Source organism: Pristiophorus japonicus, chromosome 19 (assembly GCF_044704955.1).
Source record: "Pristiophorus japonicus isolate sPriJap1 chromosome 19, sPriJap1.hap1, whole genome shotgun sequence".
Classification (NCBI taxonomy): domain Eukaryota; kingdom Metazoa; phylum Chordata; class Chondrichthyes; family Pristiophoridae; genus Pristiophorus; species Pristiophorus japonicus.
In genome coordinates, this window is record NC_091995.1 from 19,763,208 (window position 1) to 19,786,620 (window position 23,413).

The following is a 23,413-nucleotide window of genomic DNA, read 5'->3' on the forward strand; positions in this document are numbered from 1 at the left end:
TCTGTGGGGCAGTGGAGGCACCAAACCCAGAAGCAAAAATTCAAATGGTTCTTCATATTGTGATGTTGGGGGCCCGTTGCCTGATACAGACGTTGCCCGCTGCAGCCCATCCCCCAAACACTGCCCCCCACACTCCATTCTCGGCTCTGAGTTAATTTCAAGGCCATTAAACCGAGGGTCCGTCAGCGTATGTAAAAGACCCCACAGTTATTGTAAAGAGGAGCAGGTGAGATCACACGGTGTCCTGTTTTATGTTTATGTTTTATTTCTCCAAGCCAAGATGCTGTGGGCAGGTGATTCGATACTTCTCAGCATATCATGGATGAGAGCAGGGGAGGCACATTCATTTTGGGCCTGATCCGAAATCTGGGACACATTCAGCAGAAGTTACTGAAACAGAAATAGATGAAGATAAACTATATTGGTACTTACCTCGGCTCAGATTTTATTGACTGTGACTGCTGCTCCTGATATTTGGCTTGAACCATTGCATCAACATTGGAGCAAATGACTGGTCTGAGGCCTGTCCTGGATAAAACCATGAGGACCATTTGTCACTGCAGAACGTTGTGCCCCACCCACTGACCCTGGAAGTGAACTCCACAGCCTCACAGCTCTGTGTGGGAAGAAGTTTTCATTAATCACTGTTCGAAATCTCTTACATTTAATCGTGTATCTATGGCTCCTCGCCTTGAGCCCTCGAACACGGGAAACACCCTGCTTCTATCTACCCCATCCCCTTATTCATCATATGAAACATTTCTACCCTATCGCCCTGGAATATGTGTTGAACATGAGAAGGATGAGTTGTAACAGAAAGGGGACAAAGTCAGAATGGGCCTGAGACTGAGCCACCTTCCATTCTGGTCAGGAATGCACCGTCTTGTTTGACTTCCGGTATTCCGAATCTGTGTTACAACCACAACTGTCTGTCTCAGTGATTGTTAGCACATAACACTCTGCTCCACACATTGTAAGCATTATCCCTGGGTCATCCTCAGTGGGGAGGGAAACTGCAAGAAGACAGGGGGAGAGGAGCCCTTCCTTCCCACGGCAACCTGCGAGCTTTACTCTGTAACCTTTACTGTTCAAATAAAGTAACTCCCTTCGGGGTTTTTTTCAAGGTGACTTGTGATGACCTTTTTCTGTCGGACTGACTACTGACAATGTGACCGAGCTGCATCATCGACAACTCCCCAATGATTAGTGACACTGCACGGTTAGTGGATTAGGATTAGAGGTAAGTGGTTAGGGTTAGGATTGGGGTCACTGGTTAGGGAATTAGGATTAGGGTTGTTGGCAGGGGTTTAGGGTGTTTAACATAGGGGTTAGGGTTAGAGTTAGAGATAGTGGTTAGGGTTAGGGTTAGAGCTTGTGGTTAGGATTAGGATTAGAGATAGTAGTTAGGATTAGGGTTAGAGTTAGTGGGTTAGTGTTAAGTCCTGACTCGAATGTACTGACTTACACGAGACACATGCTGAAGTAAAGGTCACTCAGGACCTGCACCTTTAATTCACAGCTCTCCAGTGCTGCACTTGCCTGAGATCTCCCTTTATATACCTCAGTGGGACAGGTATGGAGTGTCTCCTGCAAGTGCACCCCTGGTGGTAAGGTATGCTTATTGTTACAGGTCATATCCAGTTACAGTCATGTAAAGTATGGTAAAATACAGTTATATACAGTCGAGTGAGATACATGACATCACCCTCCCCCAAGCTCTTATTGCCTTCATAGATTCAGTCTCTCAGGTGGTCTGCGCTCTCGCGTGGAGCGTCTTAGTTGTGGTTCAGTTGTTTGCCTTGGTGCCTGTGTTTCGTTCGGTGTGATTTCTGGCATCTCGCCTGGGCTGTCTGTTTCGTTCAGTATGATTGCTGGTATCTCACCTGGGCTGTCTGTTTCGTTCAGTATGATTGCTGGTATCTCACCTGGGCTGTCTGTTGAGACTGCCCTTTCCTCAGGTTGTTCCACCTGTCTGTCCACCAGGTGTGCTGTGAGTTCCACATTCTTGTCTGCCTCTGGTTCTTCAGTGTTATCAGTGAATCTACTTTTTACTTGGTCTACATGCCTCCGGCAGGTTTGGCCATTGTCCATTTGTACAACCAGTAGTCTGTTTCCCTCTTTATCTGTTACTGTCCCTGCAAGCCATTTGGGACCCCAGCCATAGTTTAGCACAAATACTTTGTCCCCTATCTCATTCCACCTCCCCCTCGAATTTCGGTCATGGTACTCAGTTAGCTTTTGACGCTTAGCCTCAACAATTTCATGCATGTCTGGGAGGATTAACGAGAGCCTGGTCTTTTAGGTTCGTTTCATCAATAGTTGCATGGGGGGAACCCCAGTCAACGAATGCGGACGAGATCTGTATGCCAGCAGCAGTCACGACAGGTGGCTCTGCAGCGTGGGACCTTGGATTCTGAGCATGCCTTGTTTAAAGATCTGCACTGCTCGCTCCGCCTGGCCATTGGAGGTCGGCTTGAAAGGTGCCATCTTAATGTGATTTATACCGTGGTCAACTATAAAATCGTGAAATTATGCGCTGGTGAAGCACGGAACATTATCACTGAACAGTATGTCAGGAATTCCGTGCATTGCAAATATGGTTCTAAGGCTCTCCACGTGGTGGAGATGGTGCTCGAGTTTAAAATGGTGCACTCGATCCATTTTGAAAATGCATCAAAGGCTATGAGGAAGATTTTGCCCATGAATGGGCCCACATCGTCTGCATGCACCCACGACCACGGTTTGATGGGCCAGGGGCTTCGGGGGGCCTCCCTGGGGGCATTACTGAGTTGGGCACAAATGATGCACCGACGGACGCAGAGCTCCAAGTCTGCGTCAATGCCAGGCCACCAGACATGAGATCTGGTTATGGCCTTGATAAGGAAGATCCCCGGGTGCTCGCGATGGAGCTCCCGGACAAACGCCTCCCTGCCTCGTAAGGGCACAACTACTCGGCTGCCCCACATCAGGCAGTCTGCCTGTAGTGAGAGTTCATGCATGCACCTATGGAAGCGTTTGACCTCCTTGGGGCAGGCATCGCGAGCCTTTGCCCAGTCACCGGTTAAAACGTATCTTTTAACTAGAGATAACGTGGGGTCGCTGGTCGTCCAGGCTCTGATTTGGCGAGCCGTCATGGGCGAACCTTTGGATTCAAAGGCATTGATTGCCATGACCATCTCACAGTCCTGTTCGTCGGACCCTTCTGTGGGCGCCAGGGGTAGCCTGCTAAGCGCGTCGGCAGAGTTGTATGTGCCTGGTCTGTGCCTTATCGTGTAGTCGTAAGCCGCCAGCATGAGTGCCCACCGCTGAATGCGCGCCGAGGCGTTGGCGTTGATTGCCTTGCACTCGGATAGTAGGGACGTGAGGGGTTTGTGATCAGTTTCTAACGCGAACTTGGTCCCGAAAAGGTATTGGTGAATCTTTTTGACACCGTACACGCACGCGAGCGCCTCCTTCTCAACCATACCGTACCCGCGCTCCACCTGCGAAAGTGACCTGGAGGCATAAGCAACGTCTGCAATTTACCCGCATCATTGACGTGCTGTAAAATGCACCCGACCCCGTACACTGACGCATCACACGTAAGGACTAACTTTTTACCTGGGTCAAAAAAGGCTAAAACTCATGGAACATAGAAGGTTGCGTGCCTTATTGAAGGCGTGTTCTTGGGCGTCCACCCAAAACCAATCGCACCCCTTTCTGAGTAGCACGCGGAGAGGCTTCAGCAGCATGCTCAAGTTCTGCATAAAGTTCCCAAAGTAATTGAGTAGCCCGTGAAAGGCGCGCAGTTCTGAGACATTCCGCTCCTGGGTGCCAGGCGAATCGCTTCGGTTTTGGATTCGATTGGGCGGATTCCATCAGCGGCAATCCTTCTGCCCAAAAATTCAACCTCATGTGCAAGAAACAGACACTTGGATTTCTTAACTCTGAGGCCGACCCGATCCAATCGACTTAGTACTTCCTCAAGATTGTGGAGATGAGAGTCGGTGTCCCTGCCCGTGATGAGTTGTCATCTTGAAGCACAACTGTCCCCGGGATGGACTTGAGCAGACTTTCCATGTTGCGCTGGAATATAGCAGCTGCCGACCTGATGCCGAATGGGCATCGATTGTACCCAAAAAGGCGTCGATGTGTGTTGATGGTGGTGAGTAACTTAGACTCTTAGGTCAGTTCTTGCGTCATATACGCAGATGTGAGAAAGGTTTTCCTCCAGCCAATGTGGCAAATAGGTCCTCCGCTCTGGGCAGCGGGTATTGGTCCTGTAGGGAGACTCTGTTTATGGTAGACTTGTAATCCCCACAGATTCGCACGGATCCATCAGGCTTCATGACGGGGACGATGGGGCTTGCCCAGTCTCTGAATTCCACGGGAGAAATTATGCCTTCCCGCAGAAGCCAGTCCAGTTCGTTTTCAATCTTTTCCCTCATCACATCAGGCACAGCTCTAGCCTTGTGATGGACCGGTCTGGCATTCTGTGTGATGTAGATTCTAACTTTAGCTCCTTTGAAGGTGCCCACACCTGGCTGAAAGAGATGTTCAAAATGGCTTAGAACTGTTGAGCAGGAGGTCCGTTCCTCTGACGACATGGCATGAACATCATCCCATTTCCAATTAAGTTCTGCTAGCCAGCTTCTCCCCAACAGGGCTGGAAGATCCCCGGGGACAATCCACAGGGAAAGTCGGTTCACCGTCCCTTTGTGTGTGACTGAGAGCATGGCGTTGCCAAGGACTGGGACGATTTCTTTAGTATAGGTCCTTAGTTTGGTGTCGATCTTTGTCAGTTTTGGTCTGTTGCTTTTGTGCGGCCACAGCTGTTCAAATTGTTGAACGCTCATGAGGGATTGACTGGCCCCCATGTCCAGTTCCATGTTCTCGGGTATCCCGTTGAGTAGAACCCTCATCATAATTGGAGGCGTCTTGGTGTAAGAACAGTGGACATTGATCGTGTTAACCCGCTGTACCTCGGCGTCCCGTGCACTGTTCCAACCGTCTTCTGGTCTGCTTTCCGAACCTTCCGATTTGTATACCAGCCGAGCTGCTGTTTTTCTGCACATGCGAGCCAGATGCCCTGTGTAGTTGCAGTTTCTGCAAACGGCATGCTGAAATCGACACACCCTGGTTGAGTGCCTTCCCCCACACCTCCAACATAGACCGTTTCCATTGTTTACGAAGGATGAGCTGCGTCTGGCTGATCTCCCTTGAGCTTCTCTCAATCTGTTGTTGATTGCTCACATTGTGGGTTGATGAGGTGTGATTGGCTGTTCATGTGGCCCTTGATTTTGATGGCTTCTGCCGCCACTATCTGCTGTTGAAGGCCTGCTCTCCTGCCTTTGTCTGTGTGTGGGGGTAGCGGTTTGTTTCACAATGTGAACCCCTTGTTCCGATGCCTCGTTGGTTGTCGTACCCGACGTATAGATCAGCCTCGTTTCTTCTTCGCCTGCCAAGAACGTCTGTGCGACCAGTGCTGCTGCCTCTAGAGTCAAGTTCTTAGTCTCTATAAGTTTTCGGAATATGCCTGCGTGGCCTATTCCTTCAATAAAAAAGTCTCTCAGTACTTCTCTCCTTAGTTCATTGGGGAACTCACATGAACTAGCCAGCCTCCGAAGTTCCGCCACGAAGGCGGGTATGCTTTGGCCCACACAGCGTCTGTAGTTGTAGAACCTGTGTCTGGCCATGTGTAGGCTGCTCGCTGGCTTCAGGTGGTCTCTCACCAGTGTGCTCAACTCCTCAAACGACTTGCTTGCTGGTTTCTCGTGTGCCAGCAGCTCTTTCATTAAAGCGTGTGTTTTTGAGCCACAGCTGGTCAAGAGATGGGTTCTTCTCTTGTCTGCCTTATCATCGCCCAGCCAGTCTTTGGTCACAAAGCTTTGCTGTAGCCTTTCTATAAAGTCCTCCCAATTGTCTCCAGCATTGTATTTCTCATCTGAGCTGTTGGTCGCCATTCTGTGGATTCTCTGATCCCGTAACTCGTCGCCACTGTTAAGTCATGACTCTAATAGAAACATAGAAACATAGAAAATAGGTGCAGGAGTAGGCCATTCGGCCCTTCGAGCCTGTACCACCATTCAATGAGTTCATGGCTGAACATGCAACTTCAGTACCCCATTCCTGCTTTCTCGCCATACCCCTTGATCCCCCGAGTACTAAGGACTTCATCTAACTTCTTTTTGAATATATTTAGTGAATTGGCCTCAACAACTTTCTGTGGTAGAGAATTCCACAGGTTCACCACTCTCTGGGTGAAGAAGTTTCTCCTCATCTCGGTCCTAAAAGGCTTACTCCTTATCCTTAGACTGTGACCCCTGGTTCTGGACTTCCCCAACATTGGGAACATTCTTCCTGCATCTAACCTGTCTAAACCCATCAGAATTTTAAACGTTTCTATGAGATCCCCTCTCATTCTTCTGAACTCCAGTGAATACAAGCCCAGTGGATCCAGTCTTTCTTGATATGTCAGTCCCGCCATCCCGGGAATCAGTCTGGTGAACCTTCGCTTCACTCCCTCAATAGCAAGAATGTCCTTCCTCAAGTTAGGAGACCAAAACTGTACACAATACTCCAGGTATGGCCTCAACAAGGCCCTATACAACTTAGTAACACCTCCCTGCCCCTGTACTCAAATCCTCTCACTATGAAGGCCAACATGCCATTTACTTTCTTAACCGCCTGCTGTACCTGCATGCCAACCTTCAATTACTGATGTACCATGACACCCAGGTCTCGTTACACCTCCCCTTTTCATAATCTTTCACCATTCAAATAATAGTCTGACTCTCTGTTTTAACCACCAAAGTGGATAACCTCACATTTATCCACATTATACTTCATCTGCCATGCATTTGCCCACTCACCTAACCTATCCAAGTCACTCTGCAGCCTCATAGCATCCTCCTCGCAGCTCACACTGCCACCCAACTTAGTGTCATCCGCAAATTTGGAGATACTGCATTTAATCCCCTCGTCTAAATCATTAATGTACAATGTAAACAGCTGGGGCCCCAGCACAGAACCTTGCGGTACCCCACTAGTCACTGCCTGCCATTCTGAAAAGTACCCATTTACTCCTACTCTTTGCTTCCTGTCTGACAACCAGTTCTCAATCCATGTCAGCACACTACCCCCAATCCCATGTACTTTAACGTTGCACATTAATCTCTTGTGTGAGACCTTGTCGAAAGCCTTCTGAAAGTCCAAATACACCACATCAACTGGTTCTCCCTTGTCCACTCTACTGGAAACATCCTCAAAAAATTCCAGAAGATTTGTCAAGCATGATTTCCCTTTCACAAATCTATGCTGACTTGGACCTATCATGTCACCACTTTCCCAATGCGCTGCTATGACATCCTTAATAATTGATTCCATCATTTTACCCACTACTGATGTCAGGCTGACCGGTCTATAATTCCCTGTTTTCTCTCTCCCTGCTTTTTTAAAAATGTACTGACTTACACGAGACACATGCTGAAGTCAAGGTCACTCAGGACCTGCACCTTTAATTCCAGCTCTCCAGTGCTGCACTTGCCTGAGACCTCCCTTTACATACCACAGTGGGACAGGTATGGAGTGTCTCCTGCAAGTGCACCCCTGGTGGTAAGGTATGCTTATTGTTACAGGTCATATCCAGTTACAGTCATATATAGCATGGTAAGATACAGTTATATACAGTCGTGTGAGATTTTTTTTTTTTGGAAATTCGTAGCCAATCGTTCCAATTCTTTGTCAAATCACAAACGCCAGAGGTCATCTTGCACACGTCAAGGATCACTCTGCGCCAATGCTCTTAGCCAAAAGGCCGAGAGCCACTGCACCGTTCCTGGAAGTACTGCAATACCAGGTTCGTGCCATGGAGGTGAATGGGTCAGGCCCCCCACACACCTCCGTGGAGGTGGATGGGTCAAGCCACCCCACCCACCTCCTATTTCCAAAAAAGCAAGCATATACCTTCCTGATCCAGGGAGAACCACCTTGGGGTTATGGTGGTTACTCCCCTGTCAGGTCAGTTACGCATGATCTTAGCCAAAAGGCCGAGAAGCCAGTCGTGTGAGATATTTTTTTATTTTTTTTAATTTTTTTTAATTTTTTTTAATTTCAAAATATACTTTATTCATAAAACGTACAGTACATTCAATGGCATTTCATTACATTTCGCTGCGGTCAGCAATCCCATACAATACATCTGGGTGCTGACGGCAGTTCCGTTTATTACATTTCTCGTTTTTCTGTTCAAAAGCGATTCAGTACAATAAACAGGGTACATTGTGGTACATTTACACAAATTACATTTCGTGTGTTACAATACAGTGCCCGGAATGGGTCACGGTACATTTACATTTTTTCTTTTCAAACTTGCATTTCATAACACACCTTGCATTGTACATGGCACTACATTGATGTTTACAGGTTTGGTGCTCTATGGACACAAAGTGTAAATTACAAATACAGCCCGAGGGAGTTTGGTGCTGATTTCTGCCCCCGGGTTTTCCGTGGCGGAAGGGTTTTAGACTGTGGCCCTACCCCACCGTGCCTTTGCGGCGACTGCACCAATTTTAAGTGCGTCCCTCAGCACGTGTTCCTGGATCTTGGATTGCGCCAGTCTGCAACATGCGGACGTGGTCATCTCCTTGTTCTGGAAGACCAGCAAGTTTCGGCAAGACCAAAGAGCGTCTTTGACCGAGTTGATGGCCCTCCAGCAGCAGGTGATATCTGTCTCGGTGTGTGTCCCTGGGAACAGCCCGTAGAGCACAGAGTCCTGTGTTACGGAGCTGCTCGGGATGAACCTCGACAGCAACCACTGCATCTCTTTCCAGACCTGCCTTGCGAAGGCGCAATCCTGAAGGAGATGGGTGACAGTCTCGTCCGCCCCGCAGCCGGCCCGGGGGCACCGTGCCGTGCTGCTGAGATGTCGGCTGTGCATGAACACTCTGACGGGTAGGGCCCCCCTCACCGCCAACCAAGCTACGTCTTGGTGCTTGTGTGTAAGCTTTGGCGATGAGACGTTCTGCCAAACAAGTTCGACAGTCCGCTCAGGGAACCACCCGACAGGGTCCACCCTCTCCTTCTTTCGGAGGGCGTCCAGGACCTTACGTGCTGACCACTGTTTGATGGCCTTGTCAAAGGGGTTTCTTTTGAAGAACTTTTCCACGAAGGACAGGTGGACAGGCATGGTCCAACTGGTGGGGGCGTTTCGCGGCAGCGTGGCCAGACCCATCCTTCTCAACACCGGGGACAGGTAGAACCTCAGCACTTAGTGACACTTGGTGTTTGCGTACTGGGGGGCTGTGCATAGCTTGATGCAGCCGCACACAAAGGTGGCCATCAGGATGAGGGCCACGTTCGGAACGTCCTTTCCTCCACTGTCCAGAGATTTGTACATCGTGTCTCTGCGGACACGGTCCATTTTGGATCTCCAGACAAAGTGGAAGACGGCTCGGGTGTCTGCCGCGGCGCTGCAGCGTGAGATGGGCCAGACCTGCGCCACGTACAACAACACCGAGAGCACCTCGCTCCTGATGACCAGGTTCTTGCCTGTGATGGAAAGGGAGCGCTGCTCCCAAAATGACAGTTTCTGTCTGACCTTGGCAATGCGCTCGTCCCAGTTTTTGGCGCACGCCCCGTCCGCTCCGAACCATATTCCCAGCACCTTCAGGAAATCTGGCTTGACGGTGAAGGGAATGGAGGCTCGGTCGGTCCAGTGACCAAAGAGCATGGCCCCGCTTTTGGTGTGGTTGACCTTTGCTCCCGAGGCCAGTTCAAACTGGTCGCAGATTGCGAGCAATCTGCGGACCGACTGCGGGTCCGAGCAAAAGACGGCGACGTCGTCCATGTACAGCGAGGTTTTGACCTGGGCGCCTCCGCTGCCCGGGATCGTCACCCCTCTGATGCCCGCGTCCTTCCTGATGGACTCGGCAAAGGGCTCGATACAACACACAAACAAGACAGACGACAGAGGACAGCCTTGCCTGACTCCAGATCTGATCGGAAAGCTTTGAGTTTCCCACCCGTTGATTAGAACTGCACTACTGATGTCTGTGTAGAGCAGTTTGACCCAATTTCGGATGCCCTCCCCGAACCCCATTTTGGAGAGCACGTCCATCAGGTACGTGTGCGATATCCTGTCAAAGGCTTTCTCCTGGTCTAAGCTGATTAAACAGGTGTTCACCCTCCTGTCCCGCACGTAGGCGATCGTATCTCTGAGTAGCGCGAGGCTATCAGAGATCTTCCTGCCGGGGACAGCGCAGGTCTGGTCCGGGTGAATCACCAGCTCAAGAGCAGACTTGACCCTGTTGGCGATGACCTTTGACAGGATCTTGTAGTCCACATTGAGCAGCGAAATGGGCCGCCAGTTTTTGATTTCCTCCCTCTCCCCCTTCTGCTTGTAGATGAGGGTGATGATGCCTTTCCTCATCGATTCTGACATGCTGCCGGCCAGAAGCATACCTCCGTACACTTCCAGCAGGTCCGGGCCTATCCAGTCCCACAGAGCCGAGTACAACTCGACCGGTAAGCCATCGCTTCCGGGAGTTTTATTCGTCTCGAAGGACCGGACGGCCTTTGTCAGCTCGTCCAGAGTTAGCGGGTGGTCCAGACTCTCCCGCTTGCCGTCGTCTAAGACATCCGAAATAGACGACAGGAAAGACTGGGAGGCCGCGCGGTCTGTGGGCTTGACGTCGTACAACCTGGCATAGAAGGATTCGCTGATCCTCTGCATGTCAGGCTGCGAAGACGTCACAGAACCGTCTTCTTCCTTTAGGCTGGTGATCACAGAGCTCCCCCTGTGTACCTTTTGGAAGAAGAAACGCGAACACGTCTCATCCTGCTCGACGGAGCGGACTCTGGATCGGAAGATGATCTTGGAGGACTCCGAGGCAAAGAGCGAGGCTTGCTGGCCCTTCACCTCTTGAAGTTCCTCCGCGACATCGACCCCCATCGACTGCAGCAGGAGCAGGTTTTGCATATTTGTCTGGAGTCGGGACAATTCCCTCTGTCTCCCTCTCGCCTCCTGAACACCTTTGAGGATGAAGAACCTCTTGATGTTCGTCTTGATTGTTTCCCACCAGTGCATCGGGGAATCGCAGAGGGGTTTTACGGTTCTCCAACCGTTGTAATCCCTCTTGAGTTCCTCAATGTTTTCCGGAGTCAACAGTTTCACGTTCAGCTTCCATATCCCTCTGCCAACTTTCTGGTTGTCCTGCGTGTACAGTCAGCCAGTAGGAGGCAGTGGTCAGAGAAGAACACCGGCGTGACGTCGGTGGATCTGACCTTGAGCGTGTGGGACACAAACAGGAAGTCAATTCTGGAACGGACGGACCCGTCTGGTCTCGACCAGTGTATCTGCGCGGTGCTCCGTCTGCAGGGTTGCTGAAGACATCGCACAGCTTGGCATCTTTTACCGCATCCATCAGGAGTTTGGACGTGGCGTCCAGTTTGCTGTCGGCTCTGCTGGATCGTCCAGCCGCATCGATGATGCAGTTGAAGTCACCACCCAGAATGACCGGTCTGGACGTTGCCAGTAGCAGTGGGAGCTGCTGGAAGAGGGCCAGCCTCTCGTTCTTCACAGCTGGAGCGTAAACATTAATTAACCTGAGAGGGGAGTTTTTGTACATTACATCTGCTACGAGGAGGCGGCCGCCCACCACCTCCTTAACTTCGGTGATGGTGAAGTGGCCTCCCCGCAGCAGAATGCCCAAGCCGGAAGCTCGGCTGTCGTTGCCTCCTGACCAAATGGATGGTCCATGGGTCCACCATCGTGACCACTGCCGGTAACTGCTGAAGTGCGGCAGGCCGCACTCCTGCAAGAACAGCAGGTCTGCTTTGACCTTGGCGAGGTACCCCAAGGTGGAAACACATCGCGTAGTCGATTTCACGCTACGCACGTTAATACTAGCAATTTTTAAATCCATTTTTAAGCTATGTTTTGCATTTACATACATTGCAGTTCAGATACATCGTTTTCAATTTCAGGTAAACCGTTTTCAGTTTCCCCATATTCTATAATGGCGATTTCCAGCATGTGTAAGTTATTACTATTTACATCAAATTCAACATTTACTGCACCTGGGGTGGCGTGGTCATCGTCGCCCTCTGCTGTGGGGATGTTTTGACCAGGGGACTGCTGCAGTTCTGCGATTAAGTCCTCAATGTTCTCTGCACTGTCCTCGCCTGGTGTTGGTGGTTCCCCCTTTTCGTCAGTCGCGGCGGTGTCGAGCTGGTGTGCGTCATGTCAAAATCTCGACCTCAGAAAAGAATGACTCCGACACTTACAGCTCCGATGGAAGTTTCCCTTTTAATTTACTTGCTCGCAAGGGGTAGGTTTCACTCAGTCAAGGGCTAAATGAAACCTCCGCAATGGTACAGCTTCACAAGATATTTATACAGTAAAACCCAAGTTCTGGCCTCTCCCTGTGTATTGCTCTGTCTCATAGTCAGTGAATACAGATAAAGAGTTAATTACTATATCCTGGTCCTGAAATGGTGTCAAGATATTTCCTTTTGTCAGGGTTATCAGAAAGCCAAACGGCCATTACTCCATGAGTCATAGGTAATGGGCTATCACCTGTCTTGTATTGTATCAGGATTATCCAATTTCCTGGTCAGTTTACCTGTTTGCTTCAAATGGATGAGGTAAAGGAAAGAGATAATGGCTAGAAGATAAGGGTGGGGTGACATGGAACTCCTGTAGTGTAGACAATAGGAGAGCACCATGGGGGGTTACTTGTCTCAGCATGACTTGTCTCCTAGCTGTCTGATAACCATCAGCCATCTAACAGCAGGTTTAGCTGTTCATAATAAGCTGGCTGCTAAAATGCAGAAAGTTCTGGAAGGGCCAGGACTCCATTTTAATCAAAAGGCACACAAATACCGTATGGTATCAGCTTAGATAAAAATACATTTCCACATTCCCCCATTTTGTCCTTCACAAGGACAACTCAATCCATTCTGATCTTGTACAGTCTCTCCATTTCTTATTCTGGGAGTAATGCTTAGGAAGGGAGGCTGATGGTTATTATCATAATTGGGCTGGTACCATCCCTGGAAGGCTGTAAGTTTATACCCTGCCGACCTCCATTCTGTTTGCTCCTTTGTTTCTGGCCCCTTAGTTAGTTTTGTCCTGTTTTGCACTGTCAACCATTCTACCATTTCTGATTCGTTAAAGGGGACAGATCTCAGGGGAATACCCCCCCTGGAGTGGACAGGTACATGGGAACATATCCAGCAACTCGACAAGTTTCTTTCTTGAGCATACCTATGACTCAGTGCCATAAATACGTTTACGTGCAATTCCCTTCGGTGGTGGGTCTGTACCCCTGGTGTAATCAATAATGCGAAGTAAAACCCTGTCAAGCCGAGCACCATCAGTCCCCATAGTCCATACAGTTCTTTATTCAGTCTTCCTTTTTCTGTTCCTCTGATTCCTTCATCCCTTCCTCCTGGTCGGGTGCCCGTTTGCAATGGGATGCGTGGATCCATGTTGGTCTTTCCTTTACCTTGATTGCAGTATTGGTCGCCAGCAGGACCTGGTATGGTCCTTCGAATCTTGGCTGTAGACTGCTTTTCCTTTTAAAAATCTTGATGTAAACGAATTCCCCTGGCTCCAGGTTATGACACTTCCCTTCCGCTGGCTTGACTTGGGCTTCCTTTACCTGTGAATGAAAGCTGGAAATACATTTGGTTAGTGCAATACAATAATTCAACATATTTTCCTCCATTTTGTAGATGTCCATCTGTTTTGCAGTAAATGGTGCTGTAAAAGGTAGTCGTTGGGGACGTCCCATAACTATCTCATGTGGTGACAAGCCTGTTGTTCTGTTGGTTGCAGATCGCATTACCATCAAAGCTAAGGGCAGCAGTTCTGTCCATTTCAGTCCAGTGTCATTGCATAGTTTTGCCAGCTTATTTTTAAGCATTCCATTATATCTTTCAACAAGTCCAGCTGATTGTGGATGATAACTGCAATGAAAACGTTGATTAATCTGTAAAGCTTTACACATTTCTCTTATGACAGTTCCCGTGAAATGTGACCCGTTATCACTGGAAAGCTTAGCAGGGATTCCGAAGCGCGGTACAATTTCTTTTAACAAACATTTAGCAACAGTAGTGGCATCGGCCTTTTTACATGGAAAGGCTTCAATCCATCTAGAGAACACATCTACAATAACTAATACATACTTGAATCCCATACACATAGGTAATTCAATAAAATCCATTTGTAAATGTACAAAAGGCCCGACTGGATTTGGGTGGGAGGCAGATTCTACTTTTTCCGTCTTACCCGGATTCATTGTCTGACAGGTAACACAATTTTCACAGATTTGTTTTGCAATTGCCGAAATACCTGGTGCATACCAAGTTGCCAAAATATAATCTGCCAATCCCCCTTTGCCTGCATGTGTGAATGTATGAACACATCGGGCAATCCATGGAAGTAAGGATCTAGGGGCCACCACGCGGCCGTCATGGTGAACCCATATTCCTTCTGGATTTTTATAACATTGATCCTTCGTCCAGGTCACCACCTCCTCCGTACTGGCCTGTGTCTGAAAGGCCAGCACGTCATTAATAGTGGGTGGCGGGTCTGAGCAATTATTTTTCCTTAGTGGGAACAATGACACCTGCATCCCCCCTTTCGACAGAGCTGCTGACTTAGCTGCATTATCAGCTCTGGCATTCCCAAGTGCCACCTCATTCGACTGGCCTGTATGTGCTTGGCATTTGATAATGGCAAGTTTTAAGGGGCATTGAATGGCTCGCAGGAGATTTTCCACTTGTTCTGCATTTTTGATAGGGGTTCCTGAAGAAGTCAGGTACCCGCGAATCTTCCAAATTTGTCCATAGTCATGTGATACCCCAAAAGCATACCTGGAGTCAGTGTAGATATTAACTGTGTGTCCTTCAGCCAGAATACAGGCTCGAGTTAACGCAAACAATTCGGCTTGTTGGGCTGAAAAGGAGTCTGGAAGAGAGGCTGTTTCGACAACATTAAACTGAGTTACAATTGCATAAGCCGCTCTAGGTTGGCCCCTATCATTTCGTAAGGCTGATCCGTCAACATAGTACACTAGCTCAGGATTACACATTGGTACATCTGTTAGATTGATACGTGGTTTAGTCACTAATTCGGTTACCATTTCACATGAATGGGGTTCGCCGTCGTCTTCCGTGGGGAGTAGAGTGGCTGGATTTAAGGTAGTACATCTTTTGATGACAAGGTTCGGATTTGATAACAGTTCGACCTCGTATTTGGTGGTTCTTGCGGAGGTTAGGTGTTGGGTGGCACATTTAGTAAGTAAAATCTCGACAGAGTGTGGGATATATAAAATGGTCTGATGATTTAGAGTTATTGTCTGAGCCTGTTGCATAGCATAATAAGCTGCTGCCAACGAAGGAAGACATCCTGGTAGTCCGCATGCCACTGGGTCTAGTTGGGTACTGAAATACGCTACCGGTCGCTGCCTGTCCCCATGTAACTGAGTCAAAACAGATTGTGCAAAACCCGACTTGTGATGCACAAATAAGTTGAATAGCTTAGTGTAATCTGGTAATCCCAAGGCGGGTGCTGAAGTGAGGGACTGTTTAAGGTTCTGAAAAGCATTCCGGGATACCGCATTCCAAATCAACTTCTCTGGTAGTGCGGGCATGGACATGTCTAACAGTGGTCTAACAATCTCGGAATAACTCATAACCCATTGCCGGCAGTATCCTGTCATGCCGAGGAGGTGTTTCATTTCTCTCTTGGTTACTGGTAGTGGGGCAGAGCAGATTGCTTTTACTCGGTCTTGTGTCAATTGTCTCGTATCCCTGACCAATTCGTGCCCTAGATACCGAACCTTTTCTGAGACAAATTGTAACTTTGCCTTTGACACCTTGTGTCCTTTCGAGGCCAGAGCTTTTAATAACACAAGGGAGTCCGTTTCGCAGGCCAATTTGGAGGGTGAGGCGAGCAATAAGTCGTCAACATACTGCACAAGTGTAGAACCTGCTGGTAAAATTACATCTTCCAGATCCCTCTTTAGGCACTGTGAGAATATGGTAGGGCTCTCGGTAAATCCCTGCGGAAGTCTTGTCCACGTATATTGGCGTCCTTTATACGTGAAGGCAAACAGGAATTGAGACTCTGGGTGAATAGGTATTGAGAAAAATGCTGAACACAGATCAACTACTGTGTAATACGTTGATGATGCCGGAATACTGGCAAGTATAATTGCCGGGTTGGGTACCACTGGATAAGTTGGGAATACCGAATGATTCACGGCTCGTAGGTCTTGGACAAATCTCCATTTGTCACTATTGGGCTTCTGCACCGGAAAGATCGGTGTGTTACATGGACTTCTAGTTGGAACGATTACTCCCTGGGCCAGCAGGGACTTAATGACTGGCTCAATACCTTGTTCTGCGGCTGGGGACAAGGGGTATTGGGGCTTCTTGGGGAGCGGGGCGGTTGAATTGATTGCTACCTTATAGGGTTGTGCGGTAAGCATCCTCCCTACTTCATTAGCGTGTGTAGACCATAGTTGTTCTGGAACTTTAGCAAGAAGCTCTGCTGTGCTTTGTCGTACTGGGAAGCTAGTGGCTGAGAGCATCCTTTCTTCTAAGACAGCATCGAAGTATACTTTCCCATTCAACCTGACAGAATAGCCTCCCCCCTTTTCATGTTGCCCCAAAGTTCCATTACGTGTGTGCCATTCCTCTTGTACTGGGGATCCTTGCATTCTTTTAACCATCTGTCCTAAATCCTGGGGTTTATGTGTGCCTGCAACCGCAAGGGTGCAGTGTGGAACGCTCCCTTTAACCCTAAACAAGCTCTGACTGTGGGAGGATAATTCAACCCCTGCCGCTATCCCTTCGGGTCCGATAAAGATTTTTCCGATCATCAATTGATGTTTCTGGTGCAGGAATGGTTGATAAAAGATTTGTGCTGTAGCGTCTGATCCCGTTTTGTCACAATATGCTGTGCAGTGTAATGTTTCGTACCACTTGCCCAAGGTTTGAGATTTGAGGTAGTCTGTGATTAACCTTGTTACACACCAATATGAACCAACCAAATAGGATAGGGTTTTGCTTAGTGTGGGGTCCAAATTTTCCCAGGCATACAATATGGGAGTTGTGGGTTGAAGTAGTGGATATGCGCCACATTTATCTATGGGGACTCGAACCTCCAGACCAGCTGGGGAACAGAGGATCGTGGCATTCATTTTACATAACAGGTCACGTCCACACAGATTCACTGGAACCTCTTTAGACAGTAGGAATGAATGACTATCTTCGTAATCCTCTATTTGTACATTGATAGGGTTGGAGAAAAACATTTGCTGTGCGTGTCCAGATAGTCCAATCACTGAGGTTTGATTAGTGGAAGTGGGAATTCCCCTCGTATCCTCCCTTGAAAGGACCGAATAGGTGGCACCAGTATCCACTAGGAATGGGACATCCTTTCCTTGTATTCGTATTTTTACTTCAGGTTCTCCTATGGCATTTAACGAAACGACAGGAAGCTGTTTGTTCGCAGCACTCGGGTCTGGGATTGGGCGTCATTGATCATTATACGGGCAATTTGGTGGTTGGCCGAATTGCTTTTGATTCTGTGATCCAAATGGATCTTGCACAGAGAAATGAGTCTGAGGTCTAGCATGTACCTGGACTTGGGTCGCATACTGGTTGGGTTCTGAAGGGGGAGGGTGTGCTCTATTACCTGCCTGTTGAGTCCAATCATGATTTGGTTGTTGCTGTTTTGCCCGGCAAGTTCTAGCCCAGTGTCCAATCTGACCACAATTGTGACAGGTATAATATTGTTCCTGCCCTGCACCTCCTCTCCCTCTTCCCCTGTAATATCCTCCTCTGGCTCGCCCTCTTCCTCTACCCTGGGGTGGGGCGTAGGACGGTGTCACCGGGGTGGGTGTCATTGGAGCTGCTTGTCCTACAAACATGGTGACCTTGCTTTTAGATTCTCTATTTCGCTCTTGTATGTCCTTTAACATAGATACAACCTTGGATAGCGATTCCTGTCGCCATCCGAGACAAACTAGTTTAAAGGGATCTCTGAGTTCGGGCCGTAGCCCGTTTACCACGGCGCTGATCATAGGAGCCTCTACCTCCTCCATTTTCATGCCTGAACATTGGTTCATGATCTCTCGCACTCTTTCTACATAATCCTCAACATCCTCCTCCTTTCTTTGTGTAGTTTCCATAATTTTGGACCAATTCGTTTTCCTCGGGAACACCGAATGTAAGGCTTCCCAACATCTTCCCCAGAACCCCTCTCCTGGCTTCGTGCTGGGATCTGCATCCGGAGCCTCTCGATGGGTTTTAAAATCTTTGAATTTTATCTCAAGTTCGGCAAATTTTGTGTCCTTTAACCATGCTTTCAGTAAGATTTGACCATCTAATATACTGGGTTCGTGGCACAAGATGATTACTTTTAACTGGTCTATGGCCTTTTCAATATTGGTTTTGGGGTCTGCCAATCCTTCCACAATTATTCTTAATTCACTTGGTGACCATGGTCGATAAATAGGGACCGGAGCCCCCCCCGAGAGTGGACTGGGAAAAAGTCTTACTGGGTATACTGATGATGATGGCTCCAGGGCACTGGGCTCTGGTCCACGGGTATGACTTCGTGTGCCCCCTGCAGGGCCGTCACGGTATTAATTCCCTTGTGACTGACTTATATTTCCTGCAGCCTCACCTGTATTGTTGGGAGCGGGTGTTACCCCGTTTCCCTGTACTCCGGCCCGAGGATCATCTCCTCCTTGGCCTGGAGCACCCCCCGGGGATGGAACATACGGCGGTGGTCGATGGCTGTAGGGAGTCCAATCCTCATCCCAGTCCTCATCCTCATCCTTATCCCAACCCTCCGGAGCCCTAGGTGAGTGTGCCTTTGTCTCTTTAGCAACCATAACGGATGGGTGTTTGTTATGTCGAGGGCGTTTCACCTGCTCTATCCGTTCATCCCCCTGCTTTCTCCCTCTAGTACACTGCTTGCTAACTCTTAGGCTCTTCTCGTGTCGTTCCTCAGCTTCCCTTTTCCAATCTCCAAACGCTGACCAATTCACTTTTTTTTTTTTCCTCTTCTACCTGGGTCTCTGTCTATAAGGCATTCTTCTAGACAGGTTATTCTCTCTAAATTGAATGAACCATCGGGTGGAAATGATCTGTTTTCACCCTTAGTCCATTTTACCCATTCTCTTAGGTGGTCAATTGAAGACTGACCACAATTCTGGAGCATAAAATGGGCTGGGGTCCCTTTTGGTGGTGGTTTACTTGCTCCAGCCCCCATTCTGGATGATTTAAGATTTTACCACAGTTTCTGATCTCACAATCCTTTCGGCCAACCGAGTTCTCTACGCCCACACTCCTGGCCGTTACGTGGCCTGAAAAGGCTCTTAATTCGGGCTCAGTCTGGGTGTGTGAGATATGTTGGCACGAACCAATCGTAGTTGATCAATCAGTTACTGTTTCTTTTCTTAATCAATCCTTGTGTTTTTTTTTCCGAATCACAATTTTCCCTAGTGACTCTTCCCGTTTCTCTAATGGCAATGACTCACAAAGGTATTGCACACAACAGTAATACAAGGACAACAAACAATATTCCCGTGAGTACACAAATCATAACCTCTAAACAAATTCTCAGTCTGCGTTGTACGCCACTACAGACCGAGTCCTTAACTTATCCTAATAACAGCTGATAAAACTTAAGGTTCCGTACCCAAACTCTTTGATCGATTGCGCTCTTTTTTTTTTAATAGTCTTATCACATAAGAACCCCTTCCGAATTAAAAACAATAAAAATCTTATCACATAAGAACCTTCGATCGATTATTAGCGCTTTCTTTTTTTTCTTTTCTTTTAATAGTCTTATCACATAAGAACCCCTTCCGAATTAAAAACAATAAAAATCTTATCACATAAGAACCTGGAACCCTTTTCGATCGACTAGCGCTTCCTTACCTACTGAAACCTTCCCCGGGCTGTCTCGAGATTTTTTTTTTCCAGAACCTGTTCTCTTCTGCTGGCGAGCTGAGAAAGAAATGGTTATAAAAAAAATACCTTTAACTTTTAAATGCCGAGTCTTGTAGATGCAGTACCTCAGCTATGGACAACAGATTACATCTGCGATTCAACAGTGAAGAAACCTCTTGTGAGCAAAGGCTCACCTTGTTTGGCCACCGAAGCCTTTCACTGGAGAGGCACTATGCCTGTATCCGTTTTACTCACAGAACAGAGAGTATGCATCTCGGTGGAACCTCCAATAACTGTCGAAATCTCGACCTCAGAAAAGAATGACTCCGACACTTACAGCTCCGATGGAAGTTTCCCTTTTAATTTACTTGCTCGCAAGGGGTAGGTTTCACTCAGTCAAGGGCTAAATGAAACCTCCGCAATGGTACAGCTTCACAAGATATTTATACAGTAAAACCCAAGTTCTGGCCTCTCCCTGTGTATTGCTCTGTCTCACAGTCAGTGAATACAGATAAAGAGTTAATTACTATATCCTGGTCCTGAAATGGTGTCAAGATATTTCCTTTTGTCAGGGTTATCAGAAAGCCAAACGGCCATTACTCCATGAGTCATAGGTAATGGGCTATCACCTGTCTTGTATTGTATCAGGATTATCCAATTTCCTGGTCAGTTTACCTGTTTGCTTCAAATGGATGAGGTAAAGGAAAGAGATAATGGCTAGAAGATAAGGGTGGGGTGACATGGAACTCCTGTAGTGTAGACAATAGGAGAGCACCATGGGGGGTTACTTGTCTCAGCATGACTTGTCTCCTAACTGTCTGATAACCATCAGCCATCTAACAGCAGGTTTAGCTGTTCATAATAAGCTGGCTGCTAAAATGCAGAAAGTTCTGGAAGGGCCAGGACTCCATTTTAATTAAAAGGCACACAAATACCGTATGGTATCAGCTTAGATAAAAATACATTTCCACAGTCGACCGCTGCGTCGCTCCCGGTGTTCCGGAGGTGGGGTGTGCTGGGCACTTCGCTGCTCCCGTTATCCCGGGGCTGGTCTGCGTTGGTTACTCCTTCGCTCCCGGTGTCCCGGAGCTCGTGTGCGCTGGGACCTTTGTTGCTCTCTGGTTCCTGGGGCAGGGCTGTGTTGGTCGCTTTCCTGCTCCCGTTTTTCCGTGGCCGTGGGATGGCGCATTGCCTCTTCTTCAGGCGGTGGCACTTTTCCTCATCAGACAAGCTGCCGTCGCTGGTTTCTGCCGAGCTTGGTGGTAGCCTCTTGGCCTTGCGCCTTTTCCCTACTGTCTGCCATTCCGCTTCCTCGTCTGATGTCAGCTCGTCTCTGGGTTCGGTGCTCTGGGGGCGAGGTTCGCTGCTGGCTGCTGGTGGCTCGCAGCTCGCGGTAGCAGTGTTCTCTTCCTCGCCGCCTTGTCCCGAGTTCATGGTCGGGGGGAGGGTGTGGCTCTCCTCTGGAGCGTTGTGTTCGTCAGCTTCCTCCTCCTCTGGTGCAAAGTTCTTTGCTGCCTGCGCATAGCTGCGATTGCGTTTGGGGCAGTTTTTGTAAAGGTGCCCAGCCAGACCACAGAGGTTGCAGCACTTGGTCTCCTTGCAGTCTTTTGACTGGTGGCCCTCGTTCTTGCAGTTTCGGCAGATGACCGTCTTGCAGCTTGCCGCCACATGGCCTGCCTTCCCGCAGGTGCGGCACACGTTGGGTTGGCCAGCGTACACCATGTAGCCCCGGCTTCCTCCGATGGAAAAGCTGGAGGGTGGGTGCAGGATGGTTCCGCTGGCGTCCACCTTCATGGTGACCTGGATCTGGCGCTTGCTGGTCCATATTCCGTGCCCGTCTTTCACGTCACTGCTGCTTCCTGCCCCATCGACAAACCTGTTGAGGAAAGTCAGCACATCGATGACGGGGATGTGGGGGTCGTACATTTGCACTGTGATAGTGCGTCTTCGCTGCGACGGGAGGGTGAACAGCGGCTCCCAAGTTAGCACTGAGCGCACCGGTTCACTCGCCTCCTTCAAACCCTTCAGGAACTTCAGGCAGAGGGTGACGGTTCTGAAGGTCACATCGAAGTAACCTCTCTTCGGGAGGTCCTGCAAGGCAAAGACGTCGGCGACTTTCATGCCACATGTTCCCAGCAGGATTTTCTTCACGAAAAGTTCCCGGTTGATCATTGTCTGTCCTTCCACTTTCTTCACCGTCACTCGGATGGTGTTTCGGACTCCCTGGTTCGCCGCTCGGTTGGCCGCCATCCGGGTTGCAGATTCCTCCTTTCGCTGTGAGTTTTGGCCGAAGCCTTCATTCTCTCGTTGCCCCAGTCCGGGGCACGGGCGGACCTCCTGGTCCACCCCTTGACAGGCCCAAAGGCTCGTCGAATCGTCAGTCGACATGCAGATTTTGTCTCCTCTCTCCAATTGGCGCCTGGCTCAAGCCAAAGGCCAGAGCCAGCAAAACTGGAAAAACGAGTTTCTGCAGTCAGTCGATTTGCATATGAATGCCCAATCAACAGGTACTCCACTTGATATTAGCCAAAAGGCCGAGGAGGTCGTGTGAGATATTTTTTTTTTTTTTTTTTGAAATTCGTAGCCAATCGTTCCAATTCTTTGTCAAATCACAAACGCCAGAGGTCACCTTGCACACGCCAAGGATCACTCTGCGCCAATGCTCTTAGCCAAAAGGCCTAGAGCCACTGCACCGTTCCTGGAAGTACTGCAATACCAGGTTCGTGCCATGGAGGTGGATGGGTCAGGTCCCCCACACACCTCCGTGGAGGTGGATGGGTCAAGCCACCCCACCCACCTCCTGTTTCCAAAAAAGCAAGCATATACCTTCCTGATCCAGGGAGAACCACCCGGAGGTCATGGTGGCTGGTCAGGTCAGTTACGCATGATCTTAGCCTGTGAGATATATGACAGTTAGGGTTAGGGTTAGAGTTAGTGGTTAGGATTAGGGTTAGAGATAGTGGTTAGGATTAGGTTTAGAGTTAGTGGTTAGGATTAGGGTTAGAGATAGTGGTTAGGATTAGGGTTAGAGATAGTGGTTAGTTTTAAGATTGGGATCACTGGTTAGTGAATTAGGATTAGGGTTGTTGACCACAACACAAATCAGTATAAAATTAAAAGAACCACTCACACTTACCTTCGGAGCACTTTCCCTCTCTCTGCCCCGCCGGCGATGCTGGATCGCTCTGGTTTCCCAGGCGGTCAGAGCAGGTGCACTTCCGGGTGGACGGATCGGGCAAAAGTGCAAACTACTGCCGGTGTGACAACCAGAGGTGTTGTACACCCGGTGCAGCTCTTCCCGGCGGTGCTGCTCAGTGCCACCACAAAACCGGACCGGAGGATGGTGACGGGACGCAGGAGACCTGAACGCTGCCTTTCACACCGCTCCGGGGCGAAACCCAGAGCACCAAGGAGTGGAACATCCAGCCCATAATATTCTGAGGGGGATTGACAGGGT

The 23,413-nt window shown here is 48.9% G+C and overlaps 1 protein-coding gene and 1 pseudogene across 1 annotated transcript in view; both read right to left on the reverse strand.

The window, feature by feature from the left end:
• LOC139230133 (uncharacterized) overlaps nucleotides 1–23,413 on the reverse strand; it is a 55,624-nt gene that overhangs the window by 14,680 nt on the left and 17,531 nt on the right. Inside the window, 3 exon segments of the mRNA XM_070861975.1 lie at nucleotides 306–366; nucleotides 9,644–9,790; nucleotides 11,948–12,208. Coding sequence (XP_070718076.1) covers nucleotides 306–366; nucleotides 9,644–9,790; nucleotides 11,948–12,208 — 469 coding nt within the window.
• Nucleotides 7,801–8,039, reverse strand: LOC139230691 (U2 spliceosomal RNA; annotated as a pseudogene).